The 23,834-nt window shown below is 40.0% G+C and overlaps 3 protein-coding genes across 3 annotated transcripts; all 3 read left to right on the top strand.

Moving 5' to 3' along the window:
* The first annotated feature begins 337 nt into the window (after nt 1–337).
* LOC147335298 (uncharacterized) lies at nt 338–4,433 on the top strand. The gene is made up of 7 exons (XM_086277732.1): nt 338–481; nt 1,447–2,000; nt 2,182–2,370; nt 2,501–2,596; nt 2,794–2,947; nt 3,097–3,279; nt 3,411–4,433. Exons 2-7 carry the CDS (start codon nt 1,449–1,451, stop codon nt 3,452–3,454), a joined length of 1,218 nt encoding a protein of 405 aa, XP_086133858.1. The 5' UTR covers nt 338–481; nt 1,447–1,448; the 3' UTR covers nt 3,455–4,433.
* Nucleotides 4,434–8,896: 4,463 nt separating this feature from the next.
* Nucleotides 8,897–13,467, top strand: LOC147335297 (uncharacterized). Its single transcript, XM_086277719.1, has 7 exons — nt 8,897–9,031; nt 10,045–10,430; nt 10,611–10,799; nt 10,930–11,025; nt 11,224–11,377; nt 11,527–11,712; nt 11,844–13,467. Exons 2-7 carry the CDS (start codon nt 10,047–10,049, stop codon nt 11,885–11,887), a joined length of 1,053 nt encoding a protein of 350 aa, XP_086133845.1. The 5' UTR covers nt 8,897–9,031; nt 10,045–10,046; the 3' UTR covers nt 11,888–13,467.
* Nucleotides 13,468–17,765: 4,298 nt separating this feature from the next.
* On the top strand, nt 17,766–23,610 carry LOC147335296 (uncharacterized). The gene is made up of 9 exons (XM_086277708.1): nt 17,766–17,785; nt 17,891–18,027; nt 18,275–18,569; nt 19,685–19,836; nt 19,924–20,215; nt 21,193–21,338; nt 21,606–21,861; nt 23,003–23,181; nt 23,261–23,610. Exons 1-9 carry the CDS (start codon nt 17,781–17,783, stop codon nt 23,320–23,322), a joined length of 1,524 nt encoding a protein of 507 aa, XP_086133834.1. The 5' UTR covers nt 17,766–17,780; the 3' UTR covers nt 23,323–23,610.
* Nucleotides 23,611–23,834: the final 224 nt, after the last annotated feature.

Below are 23,834 nucleotides of genomic sequence, written 5' to 3'. Positions count from 1 at the left end.
AGTTAATAAAAATATTTGGTAATTAGTCTCATTGCTGTTCGATGGCAATATACACATTAAAGATTGAAGTAGATCCCCTGTTTTTACCTCAATATCCATGTAGGTTGCATGCATTGTCAAGGAAGTGGTGAATTTAGAAACAAAACTCTCTAAAACAAAGAGGTGGAAAGACAAAATTCAGGTTTGTTTCAACGCGACACACCCTTATTCCTCGCCCCACCCTGATCACTAGAGTGATGGCAGAGTTTCACATGTAATGCTCTTGTAATGCTTGCAATTTTCTCCCCTCCCCTCTGCTTATTTAACAGTGACAGAAAGTGAACAGGTGTCACTTGTTCATCTGGAAGCCACTGGATACATCAGAAGCTGTCCACCTCCAAGCCCTACCTGAGACTGAAACTACGTAGGCAAAATCTGAGGAACGATATATCTTTAATTCAATTTCTTTCACTATTTGCACTGGAAATAAGAAAACTTACAGGTAGGTAAAAACAATACATATGCAACATCATATCAGTTTTTAAATGAGTTTTTTTTTGTTCAATATCTGTTTAAGTTTGACATTCACTATCTAATAGTGTTTTGTGAAGAGTAGTAATTTATGATCGTAACAATGAATAAATTAGGATTGCAATTAGCTTTCAATAGTATTTCATTATATATATAACCTAAATAACTTTTTTGGAGTCTGGAGTACCTTTGTTGTAAACTGAAAGACTGTTAGGCTTACTTTCCAATTACAATATATTAGTCATTTGAAAACATGAACAAATTTATTACTTTCATTACTTTATTACTTTTTATTAATCTTAATGTTTCACTGCATTTATGGCACTCTTATGTCAGTTGCCAGTTTGGTTTGATTGTTTTTCTTATTTATTTGAGCAACTTTTCGTGTGATATTTGGTGGTGGGATTTATTAGCGTTTTATTTTGCGGTTTAATGTTTCACTTTTTTGTTAATTAACTCCATACTTATATCATCTGTAAAAACAAATTATGTGTTATCTTGCTGCACTTAATTCTAGAGCCTGTACTGTAAGTGCTACTGATTATTTTGTAAAAGTCCTCACCGTTGTTATATAAGCCAGTATTCCCTATGTTATGTTTGAATGGTATACACAGATGATGAGGTTGCTTTTTAATTCCAAACCAAACAACTCACCTTCTGCTTGTTTAGCTTTGATGTGTACACTTATGCTTGCACTGGCCTCAGTGCTAAAGATATTGTAAAATGTGAGGCAGAGTGCACTCTGGTGGACAAATATATGATGAAAAAACCACAGAGTGAGAGAGAGAGAGAGAGAGAGAGAGAGAGAGAGAGAGAGAGAGAGAGAGTAGCTGTAGTGACAGTAAATGTTATTAAATACAGTGCTGTAATAAACTTCACTTTACTTACAGTTAATAGTTAGAGTTTACTCAATCTCTGTTATTCCCTCTGTTTTAGGCATGGACAGCAGACTAGTCCTCACTCTCCTGTTTGTGATGCTGACTGGGTGTTTCATGGGCACTTGTGCTCAAAACATTACGGCAGCACCCAACAACACAATGAGTGTGACTCCAGCAACCAGCATAAATGCTACCAGCACAAACACCACCTCCAACACCAGCACCCCAATACCATCCAGCAACAACACCACTTCCAACGCCAGCACCCCAATACCATCCAGCAACAACACCACTTCCAACACCAGCACCCCAATACCATCCAACAGCAACACCACTTCCAACACCAGCTCCACAACACCATCCAGCAACAACACCACTTCCAACACCAGCTCCACAACACCATCCAGCAACAACACCACTTCCAACACCAGCTCCACAACACCATCCAGCAACAACACCACTTCCAACACCAGCTCCACAACACCATCCAGCAACAACACCACTTCCAACACCAGCTCTACAACACCATCCAGCAACAACACCACTTCCAACACGACTGCAGCTCCAACACCTGCCCCACTAGTGCCTGACAGCAATGTGACAATTGTTAATGTGAGTAATGTAGAAAAAATTTAAAATATATTAAAAAAAATATATTTTAAAAATAAATTAAATTATTTCTTAATTACTATAGCAGAAGACTGACAAAAACAAGTTGCAGTTGCATTGATCAGTACCTATTAATGTATACAACTAAACCACTCTCTAACATGGATCTTATTTATCCTTGCAGACCTCTTTTACTAGAGATAATTGTAGCAAGACACAGCTGTGCATTTCTCAGCCCTCTGGCTGCGACCCCTCCAGTGGGACATGTTTCTTCCTTGGTAGCCAAGCGCTGGGAGGTCAGAATTTTAAGTTTTCACTTTCAGGACAATCAGACGGCTACGCTGCTCTCACCCTGTCACGGAACACCACACAGGTATGTCAAATTTAATCCTTTTAGCACAGATGAAAATACAGTAAAGTTTAACAATGAGACAGTCTAGTATTTTGTTAGTCGTCATCTTTATAGAGAGGTAACATTTACAATTTCTGGTTCTTCACCACAGGGAGTCAATGACACAACCTACATCTGTGCAAATGACAACAATGTAGTCAAATACATAAGTGCTCTTCTCAACAATGGCAAGCTGAATCCCACAACGGTGAGTTCTACTAGCAGACTTTTGAAAAACAGTTTAGTAATACTTTTTTAGGGTTGGAGTGTGTGACAAATGCTCATTCTGCCTATCACTACTTATGCCCTTGTGTTGCCTTCACTTACATTGAAGTTTAATAATGAAGAAATTATTATCCTAATAAAAACTAAGCTCTTCTCTTTGTGATCTGTTTTCTTCCACAGCTTAAAGTCAACAATGTGAAGGGCAGAATCAATGGAAGGAACATCCAGTGTCAATTTGATGCCACAGTACCAGTCTCTACTAGAGCCCAAACTAAAGCAGCCGCAGACAGTACAAGTTTCTCAATGTCAGTCTCCACTGGAACTTATAATGCCAGTAAGCTAACACATCAACATCACATCAATTGCACCTTTAACAGACCTCTTTTAATGATGGTTACACAGACCATCACTGACAATATATCAATATGTTGTTATGTACTTTAAACACATCAGTGATCTTTTTTTCTCTGCTTGTTCTTTCAGCTTCAGGGGATCTGGGTAGCCCTGCTTTCCAAATAACAACTAATGTGGTAAACCTGAGTGATGTTAATGCCACCGTCACCAATTTGGTTAGTTCCAACTCCACCAACACCACCACCACCACCACCAAACCCACCACCACCTCTGCTGCTAATGCGATTACAATCCAGCAATCAATGATGCAAGGTAAAAGTACCAGATAAGTTTTCTTCTTTCTTTTGGTTTAATACTTACCTGAGAAAAGAATATGTGCTTCAAACATGAAACACGTAGAGTACTTAATACTTGTTCTTCTATTCTTCCTTCCTCGCCTCTAGCTTTGCTGATCACTGTGGGCATCCTGACTCTGAGGTGGCTATAAGGAAACTGAAACCTGCCCTACATAACAGATTAAAACTTCCCTATCCAACCATGCTACTATTTTTAAACTCACAGGTTTACTATCAACAGTATGTCCCAGACTCCTATGATTAATTTTGTGGGAAAAGGTCACATTACAAATCAGGACTGGTGGAGGGCAATCACTTTCGAGAAGCTTTTTTTATACTGCTTTTACATGCAGTTAGAGATTTGGTTGGAATCATTTGCAGAACTCTTTAAAACGGTGTGGTAAGATGGGGCACAACTGCATTATTAAGAGTAACCGAACACATAGTTTGAATTAAGTGAACCAGAATCACAGCTTTTACCAGTGTGTGCAATTTATGCAAATTTTGGGTAAAGGGTCTGGTACCCTTTAAAGCCCACATTTTTATTGCTAAGCAAAAACATTCGGTAAGTTTATGGTTACTTTGATTATTAAACTGCTAAACCGTGTAAACAGAAACTGCTAGTAAACCATTGTTTGCCTTTGTCTACCCTTAGAACACCAAAAGCAAAATTCATTTGCTGATGATGACAATGATGCCAGCAAATGGCAGAGGTGGATTTAAAAACAATTATGTTCTGATAGTATATTTCTATTATATGTTGTTTATATGAATGCTGTTTGTTCAGCAGTACCTTTACAATGACGCCTTCAGTGGCTGATGTTCACATGCGTTGCTTGCTTTTTAGCAGGTGTTCACAAATAATGCTATATGTGGTACTACTGAAGATGCTCGTGTAATGATTTTGTATTACATGTTTATAATTAAATATTTATCAAAAAAATATTTTGTGTGTTTTCTGATGGATGTTGCTAGATTTGAATTGGAACTTTTAACATTTAGTCAATTTTGGGTGTTCTCAAATGAAAATACTTAAAACTACAATATTTTCACTACATGCACTTTTCATGCGGTGCAGTTGTGTCTTGCCGTATATTAAAGAGTCAGCCAGATAAGTCACTGCCCAGAGCTTGTGACCATAAGGATACGAATGCTGATCAATATGAAGTGACACCTTCACTATCAAGATCAGATTTCTCTCCACCCAAACAGAGCAGCACAGCAGCCACATCAGTGTCAGGAGCCTGAGATCCTCAACATATCCTAGAAACTTGCTCCCAACCTGGAGCAGGTGAAAACCATGACATTGAACTTGAGGATGTTAATTCTTATCCCAACGCTCACCCGGGAAAACCCCCAGTGCGAGTTAGAGATCACGGTCTGATGAAGCCGGGAGAAAAACATCATCTGGAAAGTGCAGAAACGAGATCCTGAGACCACCACCTTGAATGCCACTAAAAATTCTGTCCATAAATATAATGAACAAAATCTGTGACAAAGGGCAGCTTTGTAGTCCAACAGCAAACAAGTGCAAACAAACATGTATGACATGTCAACTGATCCAACATCTCCATATTTTGATTACTTTCAGCTTGGGAAGATCCTCATCCAGATGATTATTACAGCAGTGGAGTCATTCTTCTTCAACGTGACCTAAAGAGCGTTCATTTCCACCTTGAATCCTATGTGATTTTTTTTAAATTTAAGACCCATGTCAAACATTTACTAAATAAATAATTCCATTTATTAAAACTGGGTGGAACTGGATGCTTTTGACTGGTGTTCACTGAAACCATAAAACATTTGTAAAGCACTAATGAAAGTACACACAGAAAAAATTATGTGACATCACCAGGAGCAAATTTACTGGAAAATGAAAAGAATAGCAAAAAAACACAAAACCAAACCCTGTGCGAGACCTGTTGGATCTGTTCAGGTGTTACACATGTCAGTGTGGAATTTTAAATTGTTGTGGGCAATATTGCTCAAGCACATTTCTTATTACTGAGTATATTTAATCAGAATCAGAATACTTTATTGATCCCTGTGGGAAATTATTTTTTGTTACAGTGCTCCATTATAAACTAACATTAAGACAAGACAGACAATACAATAACTAAGAATAGTACAATATATACATATATATACATACATACATAAGTCACTCATAAATAAATAGCTGGAAAAGAAACATGTGTAGTTGTAGCAGTAACCAGTGTGTTAAATGGATGCGTTGTACAGGGAGATGGCCACAGGCAGGAAAGATTTCCTGTGTCGTTCAGTGGTGCTTTTCGGTAATCTCAGTCTCTCACTGAACGTGCTCCTGTGACTGACCAGCATGTCATGGAGTGGGTGGGAGGTGTTATCCAACATTGTCTTTATCTTGGACAGCATCCGCCTCTCCGACACCACCTTGAGGGAGTCCAGCTCCATCCCCACAACATTACTGGCCTTACGGATCAGTTTATTGAGTCTGTTGGCATCTGCGACCCTCAGCCTGCTCCCCCAGCATGCAACAGCATAGAGGATCGCACTGGCCACAACAGACTCATAGAAAATCCTCAGCATTTTCTGGCATATGTTGAAGGACCTCAGTCACCTCAAAAAATAGAGACGACTCTGGCCCCTCCTGTAAAGTGCTGTGGTGTTTTTAGCCCAGTCCAGTTTATTGTCAATGTGTACTCCAAGGTACAGTGGGGCAAAAAAGTATTTAGTCAGCCACCGATTGTGCAAGTTCCCCCACTTAAAATGATGACAGAGGTCAGTAATTTGCACCAGAGGTACACTTCAACTGTGAGAGACAGAATGTGAAAAAAAAATCCATGAATTCACATGGTAGGATTTGTAAAGCATTTATTCGTAAATCAGGGTGGAAAATAAGTATTTGGTCACCTCAAACATGGAAAATCTCTGGCTCTCACAGACCTGTAACGTCTTCTGTAAGATGCTTTTCTGTCCCCCACTCGTTACCTGTATGAATGGCACCTGTTTGAACTCATCATCTGTATAAAAGACACCTGTCCACAGCCTCAAACAGTCAGACTCCAAACTCCGCCATGGCCAAGACCAAAGAGCTTTCGAAGGACACCAGGAAAAGTATTGTAGACCTGCACCAGACTGGGAAGAGTGAATCTACAATAGGCAAGCAGCTTGGTGTGAAGAAATCAACTGTGGGAGCAATCATCAGAAAATGGAAGACATACAAGACCACTGATAATCTCCCTCGATCTGGGGCTCCACGCAAGATCTCATCCCGTGGGGTCAAAATGATCATGAGAACGGTGAGCAAAGATCCCAGAACCACACGGGGGGACCTGGTGAATGACCTGCAGAGAGCTGGGACCAAAGTAACAAAGGTCACCATCAGTAACACACTACAACGGCAGGGAATCAAATCCCGCAGTGCCAGACGTGTTCCGCTGCTGAAGCCAGTGCATGTCCAGGCCCGTCTGAAGTTTGCCAGAGAGCACATGGATGATACAGCAGAGGATTGGGAGAATGTCATGTGGTCAGATGAAACCAAAGTAGAACTTTTTGGTATAAACTCAACTCGTCGTGTTTGGAGGACGAAGAATACCGAGTTGCATCCCAAGAACACCATACCTACTGTGAAGCATGGGGGTGGAAACATCATGCTATGGGGCTGTTTTTCTGCCAAGGGGACAGGACGACTGATCCGAGTTAAGGACAGAATGAATGGGGCCATGTATCGTGAGATTTTGAGCCAAAACCTCCTTCCATCAGTGAGAACTTTGAAGATGAAACGCGGCTGGGTCTTCCAACATGACAATGATCCAAAACACACCGCCCGGGCAACAAAGGAGTGGCTCCGTAAGAAGCATTTGAAAGTCCTGGAGTGGCCTAGCCAGTCTCCAGACCTCAACCCCATAGAAAATCTGTGGCGGGAGTTGAAAGTCCGTGTTGCTCGGCGACAGCCCCAAAACATCACTGCTCTCGAGAAGATCTGCATGGAGGAATGGGCCAAAATACCAGCTACTGTGTGTGCAAACCTGGTAAAGACCTATAGTAAACGTTTGACCTCTGTTATTGCCAACAAAGGTTATGTTACAAAGTATTGAGTTGTATTTTTGTTATTGACCAAATACTTATTTGCCACCCTGATTTACGAATAAATTCTTTACAAATCCTACCATGTGAATTCATGGATTTTTTTCTTCACATTCTGTCTCTCACAGTTGAAGTGTACCTCTGGTGCAAATTACTGACCTCTGTCATCATTTTGGGGGGGGGGAACTTGCACAATCGGTGGCTGACTAAATACTTTTTTGCCCCACTGTAAATCTGCACCCACCTGACCCCAAAAAACCCAGGGAAGCATATGACCAGTTTCATGTGCAGTAACTCAACCAGCACGACCAGTTTTGCATATTAAAGGCATGACGAAGAAATAACTTCACGCCACTGACCCTGATTAATGCCAACCATATATCCTGACTGACGTGTAAAAGGTCCACCCTCATTCTTTCTCGGAAATTCTGAAGTGGAAGTTAAGTAGCAACAATGAAGATTTGATCTGCAATTGCAAAAACCTTGAAGCACCGAATAAAACTTAAGTGAACACAGATATCAGAACTTTAGTGTCTGTGTACTTAAACACAATAAGGGAAAAGGAAACAGTGTATTTCGAAGAGCTGTGTTCATAATAAAGTTAAAAAAAATTGAACAAGTCAGATTATTTATTAGTTAATAGTAAGAAAGTGCACGACAGAAGTGTTGCTGGATTTTAGTAGACATCCAAAAATTATTTTACAGTCAATACACTACACAATAAACAGAATAACATAAAGATCATATCCACAGGAAGCAACTACCCTGCTGAAAGAAAAATGAAAGGAACACTTTGAAAGCACACAGATCATATAGGCGATGGTGTCCTGATGGATCTCCTCCCAGATCTGGACCTTGATCTTAAGTCAAATCTTTTAAGTGGCCTTCTTCTCAGGAGGACACTTAAAACCCACTTTAGACAATGGAACATATTACGTTTACACAAATGGCCAAGAGGAACAAACCGAGCTTTGTGCCTTGTGCCTTTGAGGCAGATCAATTTTATTTCACTTTAAAAGTTTCAGAATTGGTTTATACAGTCAGTAACAATATTTTGATATTTGAAAAAAAAAAAGCCCAACCAGTTCAGTCCAAGTATGTATAAACCAGAATGGCTCTGTGACCTGCTCAATCATTCTTTCTTTCTTGTACATTTTCAGAGTTAATAAAAATATTTGGTAATTAGTCTCATTGCTGTTCGATGGTAATATACACATTAAAGATTGAAGTAGATCCCCTGTTTTTACCTCAATATCCATGTAGGTTGCATGCATTGTCAGGGAAGTGGTGCATTTAGAAACAAAATTCTCTAAAACGAAGAGGTGGAAAGACAAAATTCAGGTTTCTTTCAACGCGACACACCCTTATTCCTCGCCCCACCCTGATCACTAGAGTGATGGCAGAGTTTCACATGTAATGCTAGAGTTTCACATGTAATGCTCTTGTAATGCTTGCAATTTTCTCCCCTCCCCTCTGCTTATTTAACAGTGACAGAAAGTGAACAGGTGTCACTTGTTCATCTGGAAGCCACTGGATACATCAGAAGCTGTCCACCTCCAAGCCTTACCTGAGACTGAAACTACGTAGGCAAAATCTGAGGAACGATATATCTTTAATTCAATTTCTTTCACTATTTGCACTGGAAATAAGAAAACTTACAGGTAGGTAAAAACAATACATATGCAACATCATATCAGTTTTTAAATGAGTTTTTTTTTGTTCAATATCTGTTTAAGTTTGACATTCACTATCTAATAGTGTTTTGTGAAGAGTAGTAATTTATAATTGTAACAATAAATAAATTAAGATTGCAATTAGTTTTCAATAGTATTTATATATATATATATATATATATATATATATATATATATATATATATATATATATATATATATATAACCTAAATAACTTTTTTGGAGTCTGGAGTACCTTTATTGTAAACTGAAAGACTGTTAGGCTTACTTTCCAATTACAATATATTAATCATTTAAAAACATAAACACATTTATTACTTTCATTACTTTATTACTTTTTATTAATCTTAATGTTTCACTGCATTTATGGCACTCTTATGCCAGTTGCCAGTTTGATTTGATTGTTTTTCTTATTTATTTGAGCAACTTTTCGTGTGATATTTGGTGGTGGGATTTATTAGCGTTTTATTTTGTGGTTTAATGTTTCACTTTTTTGTTATTTAACTCCATACTTATATCATCTGTAAAAACAAATTATGTGTTATCTTGCTGCACTTAATTCTAGAGCCTGTACTGTAAGTGCTACTGATTATTTTGTAAAAGTCCTCACCGTTGTTATATAAGCCAGTATTCCCTATGTTATGTTTGAATGGTATACACAGATGATGAGGTTGCTTTTTAATTCCAAACCGAACAACTCACCTTCTGCTTGTTGAGCTTTGATGTGTACACTTATGCTTGCACTGGCCTCAGTGCTAAAGATATTGTAAAATGTGAGTCAGAGTGCACTCTGGTGGACAAATATATGATGAAAAAACCACAGAGTGAGAGAGAGAGAGAGAGAGAGAGAGAGAGAGAGAGAGAGAGAGAGTAGCTGTAGCGACAGTAAATGTTATTAAATACAGTGCTGTAATAAACTTCACTTCACTTACAGTTAATAGTTAGAGTTTACTCAATCTCTGTTATTCCCTCTGTTTTAGGCATGGACAGCAGACTAGTCCTCACTCTCCTGTTTGTGATGCTGACTGGGTGTTTCATGGGCACTTATGCTCAAAACATTACGGCAGCACCCAACAACACAATGAGTGTGACTCCAGCAACCAGCATAAATGCTACCAGCACAAACACCACCTCCAACGCCAGCACCCCAATACCATCCAGCAACAACACCACTTCCAACGCCAGCACCCCAATACCATCCAGCAACAACACCACTTCCAACACCAGCTCCACAACACCATCCAGCAACAACACCACTTCCAACACCAGCTCCACAACACCATCCAGCAACAACACCACTTCCAACACGACTGCAGCTCCAACACCTGCCCCACTAGTGCCTGACAGCAATGTGACAATTCTTAATGTGAGTAATGTAGAAAAAATTAAAAATATATTAAAAAAATATATTTTAAAAATAAATTAAATTATTTGTTAATTACTATAGCAGAAGACTGACAAAAACAAGTTGCAGTTGCATTGATCAGTACCTATTAATGTATACAACTAAACCACTCTCTAACATGGATCTTATTTATCCTTGCAGACCTCTTTTACTAGAGATAATTGTAGCAAGACACAGCTGTGCATTTCTCAGCCCTCTGGCTGCGACCCCTCCAGTGGGACATGTTTCTTCCTTGGTAGCCAAGCGCTGGGAGGTCAGAATTTTAAGTTTTCACTTTCAGGACAATCAGACGGCTACGCTGCTCTCACCCTGTCACGGAACACCACACAGGTATGTCAAATTTAATCCTTTTAGCACAGATGAAAATACAGTAAAGTTTAACAATGAGACAGTCTAGTATTTTGTTAGTCGTCATCTTTATAGAGAGGTAACATTTACAATTTCTGGTTCTTCACCACAGGGAGTCAATGACACAACCTACATCTGTGCAAATGACAACAATGTAGTCAAATACATAAGTGCTCTTCTCAACAATGGCAAGCTGAATCCCACAAAGGTGAGTTCTACTAGCAGACTTTTGAAAAACACTTTAGTAATACTTTTTTTAGGGTTGGAGTGTGTGACAAATGCTCATTCTGCCTATCACTACTTATGCCCTTGTGTTGCCTTCACTTACATTGAAGTTTAATAATGAAGAAATTATTATCCTAATAAAAACTAAGCTCTTCTCTTTGTGATCTGTTTTCTTCCGCAGCTTAAAGTCAACAATGTGAAGGGCAGAATCAATGGAAGGAACATCCAGTGTCAATTTGATGCCACAGTACCAGTCTCTACTAGAGCCCAAACTAAAGCAGCCGCAGACAGTACAAGTTTCTCAATGTCAGTCTCCACTGGAACTTATAATGCCAGTAAGCTAACACATCAACATCACATCAATTGCACCTTTAACAGACCTCTTTTAATGATGGTTACACAGACCATCACTGACAATATATCAATATGTTGTTATGTACTTTAAACACATCAGTGATCTTTTTTTCTCTGCTTGTTCTTTCAGCTTCAGGGGATCTGGGTAGCCCTGCTTTCCAAATAACAACTAATGTGGTAAACCTGAGTGATGTTAATGCCACCGTCACCAATTTGGTTAGTTCCAACTCCACCAACACCACCACCACCACCACCACCAAACCCACCACCACCTCTGCTGCTAATGCAATTACAATCCAGCAATCAATGATGCAAGGTAAAAGTACCAGATAAGTTTTCTTCTTTCTTTTGGTTTAATACTTACCTGAGAAAAGAATATGTGCTTCAAACATGAAACACGTAGAGTACTTAATACTTGTTCTTCTATTCTTCCTTCCTCGCCTCTAGCTTTGCTGATCACTGTGGGCATCCTGACTCTGAGCTGGCTATAAGGAAACTGAAACCTGCCCTACATAACAGATTAAAACTTCCCTATCCAACCATGCTACTATTTTTAAACTCACAGGTTTACTATCAACAGTATGTCCCAGACTCCTATGATTAATTTTGTGGGAAAAGGTCACATTACAAATCAGGACTGGTGGAGGGCAATCACTTTCGAGAAGCTTTTTTTATACTGCTTTTACATGCAGTTAGAGATTTGGTTGGAATCATTTGCAGAACTCTTTAAAACGGTGTGGTAAGATGGGGCACAACTGCATTATTAAGAGTAACCGAACACATAGTTTGAATTAAGTGAACCAGAATCACGGCTTTTACCAGTGTGTGCAATTTATGCAAATTTTGGGTAAAGGGTCTGGTACCCTTTAAAGCCCACATTTTTATTGCTAAGCAAAAACATTCGGTAAGTTTATGGTTACTTTGATTATTAAACTGCTAAACCGTGTAAACAGAAACTGCTGGTAAACCATTGTTTGCCTTTGTCTACCCTTAGAACACCAAAAGCAAAATTCATTTGCTGATGATGACAATGATGCCAGCAAATGGCAGAGGTGGATTTAAAAACAATTATGTTCTGATAGTATATTTCTATTATATGTTGTTTATATGAATGCTGTTTGTTCAGCAGTACCTTTACAATGACGCCTTCAGTGGCTGATGTTCACATGCGTTGCTTGCTTTTTAGCAGGTGTTCACAAATAATGCTATATGTGGTACTACTGAAGATGCTCGTGTAATGATTTTGTATTACATGTTTATAATTAAATATTTATCAAAAAAATATTTTGTGTGTTTTCTGATGGATGTTGCTAGATTTGAATTGGAACTTTTAACGTTTAGTCAATTTTGGGTGTTCTCAAATGAAATTACTTAAACCTGCAATATTTTCACTACATGCACTTTTCATGCGGTGCAGTTGTGTCTTGCCATATATTAAAGAGTCAGCCAGATAAGTCACTGCCCAGAGCTTGTGACCATAAGGATACGAATGCTGATCAATATGAAGTGACACGTTCACTATCAAGCTCAGATCTCTCTCCACCCAAACAGAGCAGCACAGCAGCCACATCAGTGTCAGGAGCCTGAGATCCTCAACATATCCTAGAAACTTGCTCCCAACCTGGAGCAGGTGAAAACCATGACATTGAACTTGAGGATGTTAATTCTTATCCCAACACTCACCCAGGAAAACCCCCAGTGCGAGTTAGAGATCACGGTCTGATGAAGCCGGGAGAAAAGCATCATCTGGAAAGTGCAGAAACGAGATCCTGAGACCACCACCTTGAATGCAACTAAAAATTCTGTCCATAAATATAATGAACAAAATCTGTGACAAAGGGCAGCTTTGTAGTCCAACAGCAAACAAGTGCATACAAACATGTATGACATGTCAACTGATCCAACATCTCCATATTTTGATTACTTTCAGCTTGGGAAGATCCTCATCCAGATGATTATTACAGCAGTGGAGTCATTCTTCTTCAGCGTGACCTAAAGAGCGTTCATTTCCACCTTGAATCCTATGTGTGTGTTTTTTTTAATTTAAGACCCATGTCAAACATTTACTAAATAAATAATTCCATTTATTAAAACTGGGTGGAACTGGATGCTTTTGACTGGTGTTCACTGCAACCACAAAACATTTGTAAAGCACTAATGAAAGTACACACATATAAATGATGTGACATCACCAGGAGCAAATTTACTAGAAAGTGAAAAGAATAGCAAAAAAACACAAAACCAAACCCTGTGCGAGACCTGTGGCGTCTGTTCAGGTGTTACACATGTCAGTGTGGAATTTTAAATTGCTGTGGGCAATATTGCTCAAGCACATTTCTTATTACTGAGTATATTTAGAGTCCATAATGAGCTGTTTGACCAAGAGTTTTGGACACAAAGAAAAACTTGGTGTGTGGAACATAAATGTGTAATGAGAAAAGGGGAATGAAACAGAGAAAAGTCTATAACAACGATGTGGACAAAACATAAGAAAACTTATGAAAACTTCAGAAGCGAGATTTGTTTAGAAGAAGCAAATGTAATATGTGGGTGTGTTGTCCTTCATGCAAACAACACTGAATAAAAATTTACATGTTTGTTTGCACCAGAATAAATGAGGTAGAAAGGTTTGTGATTTGTTATGCTCTGAAGAAAACCACAGTGGCAGTAAAGTGACAATAGCTGGGATTATTTTCCAAAGCCATGAGTGGGAGAAATTATATTTGCATCTCCATTGGTAAGTCAATTTACAGTATCTTCAGTTACACTTGATTTAATTCATTTTAAACCTTGGAAAAAACTTGGAGCTGGCCCCAGGGAGGGGTTACCTGCCCCTCCCTTCCTTCCCTCCCCATCTCCAGCTGCCTCCCTCTTCCCGCTCCTCCACAACCACCCACACATGCAGGGCCTTGGAGTGGGGGTATGTCACCAGGGTGCAGAGGAGGCTACCCCCCCCCCCCCCCCCCCCTCTGTCCCCTTCTGGCTGCCTCTGCCTCAATTTTATCCCACAACTTAGACATTCACATTATTCACACTCTCATTACACATACATATAGGATCTTGGGGGTGGGCACAATCACGGAGTCCAAATCACCATCAGGGTGTATACCTCACCCCTGACGTCGTTGCCCACCTCTCAATTTTAAATACACTTAGTCATTGAGGGTTAGCAGGAGGGACTATGCGCTTACCTGCTGCTCCTTGGCAGGTAGCTCCATGCCCTCCTGGGTTTTAATTGCACCTTAGAACACATATGCATCAACACTACAATGAGCGGGTGGAGGGAGGTTTGGAGTCTTCTCCCACCCCCATTCTCTGCGGCCTGCTGGAGCGGGAGGGCTAGTAGGAGGAGTTGGCCGTCCGACTGCGGTCTGGGGTGTGGGGCCTCCCTGCTGCTGCGGAGTCGGGGTGGTCTGCCTCTCCCCACCGCAGGGAAAAGGGTAACACCACCTGGGTCTGGGTGCAGTTCCCCCCTCCAGGGGCAAGGGTACCTAGACCCGGTTTGTAGAGTACGCTTGGGGAGTGTGATTGTGTGTACAGCGTCTCTTTATGTCTGTCTCCACGTTGGTTGAGTGTGGAGTGAGTGCATATGAGAGCATGAGGGTGGGAATGGATGTTTGTGTCTGTGTGTGCCTGTATGTCTGTGTCTATATGTCAGGTTGGGTATCAGACGCCACCTCTCTGGGGACATCTCAGGCCCTCCAAGGTTTGGAGGCCTATCTCCACCCACCACCACTTCCCCTGCCGGTGGCGGACTCCCTCAGGTGTCGGTGTGTTGGTGGTTCTTTGTGTCTGGGGGTGGGCGTCCGGGTACACACCGGCTCACTCCTTGGCGGCCGCTTGTCGGGGCCTGGGGCCTGGGGCTCGCTCGGGCCCCTTTGGAGGTGGGGTGCCCCCGGCCTCTCGGCCTAGGGCTCGGTCACTCAGGCGCAGCTGGGGGCCGGAGGAGCTCGAGGGCGCGTCACTGCAACTCCCCCTGACTTCTGCTCCGCGGCTGCTGGGCGAGCCCTCATCTGGGACTCTCCTCAGCTCTTACTGGGACAGTGGCGCGGCTGCCCCTCTGTTGGTCTTCCATGGTCTCTTGTGTTCTGGGGGCCTCTGGATGTCTGGAGTTTTGATCTCCTCCATACCCGCTTCACACCCTGGAGGACGGGGCTGTGGCCCCCCCACACTCCCTAGCAGATCATTACATGGAGAAACCTTTGGAATGCAAGCATGCTGATCCACACAGGTATGCACACATGGGTATTCACAGACGCGGACTAAAGCTTTCTTGGCTGCTGCCTCAAAGCACACTGTGCGCTGTCTATCTTGCGTGCTGCACAATATCGTTTATTACTTAGTAAATATTGATATCTATGACTAGCTAGTTTATTGTGATGGTGCTTTGTTTTCTCTATTATTATGTTGCTCTTTGTTGTTTGCTGTCTCCTCTGTTTGTTTTTGTTTGTTTGTTTGTTTGTTTTTTTTTCTCCATACAGGTGACCCAGGAGTTTTTTTTTTTTGTCTCTCTTCCCCCCCCTTCTCACCGTCTCTTCTCCCCTTTGGTTTTCTTTCTTTCTCTCCCCCTCTCTCTCTCATTCATTCCCCCTGTCCTATTTATTAAAAAAAAAAAAAAAAAAAAAAAAAAAAAATGACAAAGGATGAACTGAAGCTCTGCCATCACGTAATGTCGCATACTGCTGTTTCTGATGTCATTTAGAAAAAAAAAAAAAAAAAAAAAAAAAAAATTTAAGACCCATGTCAAACATTTACTAAATAAATAATTCCATTTATTAAAACTGGGTGGAACTGGATGCTTTTGACTGGTGTTCACTGCAACCACAAAACATTTGTAAAGCACTAATGAAAGTACACACATATAAATGATGTGACATCACCAGGAGCAAATTTACTAGAAAGTGAAAAGAATAGCAAAAAAACACAAAACCAAACCCTGTGCGAGACCTGTGGCGTCTGTTCAGGTGTTACACATGTCAGTGTGGAATTTTAAATTGCTGTGGGCAATATTGCTCAAGCACATTTCTTATTACTGAGTATATTTAGAGTCCATAATGAGCTGTTTGACCAAGAGTTTTGGACACAAAGAAAAACTTGGTGTGTGGAACATAAATGTGTAATGAGAAAAGGGGAATGAAACAGAGAAAAGTCTATAACAACGATGTGGACAAAACATAAGAAAACTTATGAAAACTTCAGAAGTGAGATTTGTTTAGAAGAAGCAAATGTAATATGTGGGTGTGTTGTCCTTCATGCAAACAACACTGAATAAAAATTTACATGTTTGTTTGCACCAGAATAAATGAGGTAGAAAGGTTTGTGATTTGTTATGCTCTGAAGAAAACCACAGTGGCAGTAAAGTGACAATAGCTGTGATTATTTTCCAAAGCCATGAGTGGGAGAAATTATATTTGCATCTCCATTGGTAAGTCAATTTACAGTATCTTCAGTTACACTTGATTTAATTCATTTTAAACCTTGGAAAAAACCCTCAAAATCATTATCATATACAAAAATGATGATAATACTTTGAGTAGTAGCATAGTGCTCTTTTACTTAAATCTTGGTCTACGCAAAGTCTTGAGGCAACATTTTGGACAGAGGTGATATAAAAATATATACAAGTCTTAAAAACAACAGTGAGATACTTGAGAAATTGCTGTCAGATCTGGAATAATAGCTATTCAAGCGAGGATTAATCGGAATTATCAATCAGTGTAGCTTCAGGTGTCTTTCAAACACATTTAGACACAACATGTTTCTGGTTTTGATGATTCCTTGTTTTTATATCCACTCCGTTAATTTAATTAAGTTGTATTGCTTGTTACATCAACAGTCACTCAGCAGAGATGTTGTTGAGTATGCTGTTCCCTTTAAAATTCCCATTTTTACACAATTTCAAACACTACAGTTAAAAATGAATATGATATAAATTATACTTTACATTTTTTAAGTCAAACTCTTTACATTAACAGTGATTTCCTTCATGATGATATCTAGAGCGCTGACAGGTAAACTTTTTCCTCACTTCCCTCAAAACAATCTTTAAAAAAATAGAGAATAATTGATAATACTAACAAATTTTTTTTATATTAAGGTTATCTTTTCCATAACCTGGCACTGAACCAAAAGGCTAGCCAGTCCTCAGTTGGTGACAGCGTGGGTATTGCTGGCAAAGCAGTTGATGGGAGAAGAGAATCAAGATATCAGTTAGGGTCCTGTACACTCACCAAGTCAGAATCTGATCCCTGGTGGAGGGTAGACCTGGTAAATGTGTATACAATTGGTGCTGTAATAATAACCAATAGAGCAGAACTGGAAAACGGACTGGATGGTGCTGAAATCTGGATTGGAAAGTCCGCAGCGATCAATGACATTGAAAGCATGAGGTGAAACAGCTTGATGCAGACAGATAAAATACATGAGCAATCATTATTTCAGTAGCATATTGTCCCTTCTTATTTTTTTCTTCTTTTTGGCTTTCTCATACACAGATGTGCCGTCATCTCTCATATTCCCAGTGGACAGACATACTACTTTCCATGTAGCTCCATGGAGGGACGCTACGTCACTGTGTTTCTACCAGGAAGTGAAAATGTCCTTAGCATCTGCGAGGTTGAAGTTTACTATGGTAATCACATTTCAGCCTGATGCCGATACACAAGTCTGAGGCCTTGATTGTTCAAGTTGTTGTTAATTTTCCAAATGGCCCACCTCCCAACACAAATTAATCATTCTTGTTGTTTTGTATAGTTAAAGGTCTTTGAGCCAGAATGACAGCCAAGTGTGGTCTTCAAAATTACTGCACTCTGCGCCTTCTGCAACAAATAATTAACTATTCACAATGATCTAATGTCTCTTTGTGGTTTTCCTTCAAGGACACCCATTACCCAATGTGGCACTGAAAGGAGAAGCTACCCAGTCATCTACACTCTCCTTTGCCACTGCGTCCAAAGCCATCGATGGCAGACGGAACTCGTTCTATAGCAATGGGTTCTGTAGCCACACGGCTGAAGACGAGACCAACCCCTGGTGGAGGGTGGACCTGCAGCGAAGCTTTACAATCACTGCTGTAAAAGTCACCAACAGAGGAGACTGCTGTGCTGAAAGACTGGATGGAGCTGAGATCAGAATAGGAAACTCACTGGAGAACAATGGAAACAATAATCCCAGGTAATTACAAGTGTTTCAATGTAAAGTGAGTTTTTAAGTATAACTGGAACAGTGATAAGTCAAAAGTTTACAAGATTCATTTTGTCCACCACATGGTGAACTAACATATAATAAGTGGATTTCCCAACCTTTTAACTGCAGTGCAACAAATTTAGGATTTTTAAGATCTATATTATCATCACAATACAGTGAGCTGCAATGTCTTTAAATTGCTGTCTTTCTCTCCAATTGTTGGTATTTTGTCTTATGTCTTCCCTTTCTTCTTTCCTCACCCCCAAACTGGTCTGGCCCATCCCCGGGTCTGATTCTGCTGAAGTTTGCACCCCACTAAAAAAACATTTCCCCCCTCTTACCATTGCAAAGTGCTTGCTCACAGGGGGTTATTTGATTGTTAGAGTGATCACCCAAATACTATAGGGTGCTTTCCTTACAGTATATATAAATAAACCTGAATGAAATTAAACGTGTATATTTGCAGATTTAAAAATCTGACATTTTATATTTTATATTTGATACTTTAATTTCCTTTTAAAAAACAACACACATTCCCTAACATGTCTTATGTGTAGTTATTTGCTTGTTTGTGCTCTGTTGTTGTGTTTGCACTGTTCCAAATGTGCTGAAACCTTGCGTTACAATAGACTAGAATAGATGGAATACAGTAGCCCTTCATTGTCATTGTACATGTACAGCAGAATAAAATATAAATAGTAGACAGCAGAAATAAATAGCAAAGGGAGAAATATATACAGTCAAGAGGGATATATACAAAACTAGAGACCTATATACAAAAATAGGAGACACATTAGAGAACAGTTGCAAATTGTTTGGATTAATTAATCACTAATTATGCAATGTGTAACATTCACAATAAGGTTAAAGGGTATTTCTTCACACTTGTTCGTTACTCTTTAAATTTTCATGTATTGGTTCTTATAAATGCCATAGAGATGTAAATAGCTTACATCGGTCAAACTAGCAAAGGAACCAATAAAAGCTTCTGTGATTTTTTGGGAAAACCTATGAAAACTTTCAAAAGGCTGTGTTCTCAGTTACATTCTCTTCTTGAGAAAGTAATTATGTCAACTTAATATTTCCCCATCCATTGGTGTCAGGTGTGCTTCCATCTCACATATCAAAGTGGGTAAAACCTACACATACCGGTGTGATGGAGGCAGCATGGAGGGTCGCTTTGTGAACGTGTTTCTTCCTGGACAAAAGAAGACTCTCACCCTGTGTGAAGTGGAGGTGTATGCTGCCCCAGCAGGTAGAGCTTTAAGTGACTGGATCTGATCTATGGAAACACATCTGCCTGATACTGATTCATACTTGTTTGTTCCTTTCAACAATTTAGTGGAGCCGCTTCAAAATGTGGCCTTAAACAAACAAACAGTACAGTCATCAACAGGGTATGCAGGGATTCCCTTCAAAGGTGTCGATGGGTGCAGAACTGAATTCTGGGGTTATTCATGTTGTACCCACACTTGGACACAGCAGAATCCCTGGTGGAGAGTAGACTTATTGGCTGTCTATAAAGTCACTGCTGTCACCATCATCAACAGACAAGACTGTTGTTCTGAAAGACTTCTTGGGGCACAGATCCTGATTGGAGACTCACTGGAGCAGAATGGCAACACAAATTCCAGGTGAGACACGAGACTGATAGTAGAAAGGATTCAAAGGATCCAAACACACATGTAGAGGATGATGTTAACCAGAGCTTGGAGATAATAAATAAACAACATTAATAAGAATAGACATCTGACTATTTTACAGGATAGACAATATAAACATATTTAAAATTAAAGGAATTTGAAATGTACATTGTGCCTGGGTTTAGAGTGTCTGGAAGAGTCCTGACTCAGTCAATTATAGATGATGTGAGAGGGCGGGTGTGTGTGTTTAGGGCCCGGATGGCTTGGGGATAGAAGCTCCTCTTTAGTCTCTCTGTCCTTGCCCGGAAGATGCGGAACCTTCTACCAGATTGCAGAAGTTGGAACAGTTTGTTGCCAGGATGGGACGGGTCCTTCAGTATCTGCGCTGCTCTAGTCCGGCATCTCCTGGTGTAGGTGTCCTGAAGCGGGGGGAGAGCAATCCTGCAGCAGCGTTCTGCTGTACGGATCACTCTCTGGAGAGCTTTTTGGTCCTTCACACAGCTGTTCCCAAACCACGATGTCATGTTCTGTGTGAGGATGCTCTCCACAGCACCTGTATAGAAAATCCTGAGGATCTTTGGAGAGACCCTGAACTTCCTCAGTTGTTGTAGGTGATACAGGCGCTGCCTAGCCTTTTTGGTCTGGACCTGAATGTGGGCAGCCCATGTCAGGTCTGAGGAGATGTGGACACCAAGATACTTGAAGGACTGAACCAACAACTACAGGATATAAACTGAAAACACTCCCAATGTGCGACTTCTGTTATTTCCACCTGAAATATACATGTCATGCATATGACTGTAAAATAGCAAACCCCAAAAAGCACTAACTATTCAAAATACAAAACCAAAGAAAGTGGCTGCAAATGTAACTGCTGGCTCAGCAGCACCCAAAATCCTAGTGAAAAGGGTCTAGAGGGAAAAAATGATGATGATGATTTCACCTTGATGTTTGTGTAACACCATCAGGTGTGGCGTTCTGGAATCATTAGTGGGTACACCAACATACACATTCCAGTGTAATGAAATGAAAGGTCGCTACATCAGTGTGATCATACCAGGATCTCCGAAAATTCTGACGCTGTGTGAAGTGGAGGTGTTTGCTTCTCTGCCTGGTAAGGCCATAAGATTTCTTTCTAGCAGATCTGTTGTGGTCATGTGTGGATATATGACTGTTGGAAAATTACTTCCAAACGTAGAAACAGCTTTAACCTTTTAGTGTTTAGTGTTTTTTCATTTTCCACTACACAGTGGACAAATTGAACTTCTTTCTGGTTTTCAGTCTTCCCTTTTTAATTGGGTGCATAATGCAACGATACAGTTTAACCAGTTAAATTTTTTTAAAAAAGAGTCAAACATAGAACAAAACTATTTCTCTCCAGCACCAGAAGCCGTCATTCCTTCACCGACACCTCCACCTCCTTCCAGCCCTCCTCCCACTGTGAGCCTGCAGCTTGGTGGCAGGAACGTGACGGTGGTGGGAGAGAGGCTCTGCTGGTCTGATGCTCTGATGCACTGTAGACGTTATTACTGGGACCTGCTCAGCCTTCACAGCCAACAGGAGCAAAGCGAGTTGGAGCAGCTGCTGGGCCTCGTTCCTTTCTCCCTCACAGACCACGTCTGGCTGGGACTGCGCAGGTACTGATGAAATGAGATAATTAGTATTTTTAACAACCAAATTAATTAGCAAGAAATAATATAAATTAGCTGATTCTGTTTTGCTAACAACTGTCTTAATGTCAAGTAATAAGTAATCCACAGCTTATGTAGGATTGTCAGCTCAGAGCAAAATGACCACAAAAGAGCCACCACTAAAAAAACAAACAGTCATTAACAGAAATTATTGAACATCACCAAAAGAAAAAAACAGAATTACTCAAAATGAACAGACAATCAACAAAATAAGAAGCAACCAGGAGAACATGAAATTCAGAAGATGAAGAAATGGTAGGCAAAACCATACTTCAATCAGGCATAACATTAGGAACACTGACAGGTGTTCTTCATCATGGCACCTGTTAGTGGGTAGGATACCTTTTAAATATATTTTTTTAATATTTTGTCTTGTGTCCTAGCATCTCAGTGTTAAATACCACAACAAACCTTCAGTGAAGTAATCCAACAGCCACCAAAACTTTAACATTAAACAAGAACCAGAACCGAGATACAAGAACCACATCTCAACATAAAACGACAGTGATATCAAAACAGGAATTGAAAACACAAACAACTGCAAGCTCACTCACAGAAACACAGAATGCTTCGATCCAATCTGCTCTATTACTCAGATCTAAGCTTGCTGTGAAATATTTCAAGGATTCAAGGAGCTTTATTGTCAAAAACATGTTAACATGATTTGGAATGAAATTATGTACACACGGTCCTGGAGTGAAAAGAAACAAAATAATGAAGAAACAGATTTTTTTTGTAAGTAAAGCTCTAAATTTAAATAGTGTTCGGTGCTCCAATTAAATGTTTGTGTGTGTATTTTACGTTTTCTGTGAAATGCGCTTCACCTATTTTGTGTAACACTAGGAATATGCTAATGTATTTTCAAATGATGGATTTGTTTCAGAGTCAGGGCCATAATTCATGTTTAAGCTCGTGCAGAATAGCTAGAGGCCAGATGCTCAAACCTGTTCTCTTTTCATACGCCGTGACAATTTGAATTTTGCAAATTCAGACATTTTCAAAAGATGAGGTCATGACGTCTCAGGCTGTGCGTCCTTGTATTTGTTTGGATTGAAAAAAACATTTCAACGAATTTCTGATTCATCAGATCCCTCAGAGCAGACGAGTGGTTCTGGATGTCTGGATATTCCATGAATTTCTTAAATTGGCCACAGGATTTTGGTCCTGACAGCTACTCCAGCACCTGTGGAGGCGTGGCCAGCACGGACCACTTCCTCTGGCAGGACCAGCCCTGTGGAGAGAACCTCAACTTCATCTGCCAATCAGGTTTTACTTACACCACGTTAAAGCTTGTGCGCTATTATCGTACATTGCCTTAATTTAACTGTAACTCATGTTCTTTCAGGTGCTGACGATGCTGTGCAGAGAGTTCATTTCTACAGCACGAAGGATCCTATAAGTCCTTAGTAAAGGAGAACAATGTACTGTCTGATGGAATGGATACAAATACATATATCTGAAACCTTTTTGCACTCCTTTAGTTCTGTAAATTATACTACAGAAAAACTATAAGACGTTTCTGCACACAATACCATGTTTGCCTTTTTTTTTTACTTTATGATGCACTGCATGTAGCTACTATAGCACTGATTTCTATTTAAAATGCTGCTGGCTATTTCATAACTCATGCTCATAGCAAATGTACCTATGGAAAATGTGTGAGCTTATTACCCTGTAATGTACTCCTCCACATTTGCAGGGGTTGTGAATTCAGCCACATAAGTAACTCTACACTTTTGTGAAAGCCGTAGTGATGAAATACAGATGACACCTGAGAAATGTAAAACTACAAATGTCATCAAAGTAATAAAAATTCATTAAAGCAACAGATACAGTTGTATGTTATGAAATTGTCTGATAGAAATGTTTCCAAAATATGCAGATAGTCTCTGTTCAACCACCCTTACTGTTTTGTTTAA

The sequence above is a fragment of the Aulonocara sp. 'chitande type north' Nkhata Bay genome, linkage group LG3 (genome assembly GCF_057382095.1).
Source record: "Aulonocara sp. 'chitande type north' Nkhata Bay isolate Kocher_YH1m ecotype deep benthic linkage group LG3, A_spYH_male_GT1.1, whole genome shotgun sequence".
In the NCBI taxonomy this organism is placed as follows: domain Eukaryota; kingdom Metazoa; phylum Chordata; class Actinopteri; order Cichliformes; family Cichlidae; genus Aulonocara; species Aulonocara sp. 'chitande type north' Nkhata Bay.
This window is presented reverse-complemented; position numbering and strand designations above follow the sequence as displayed.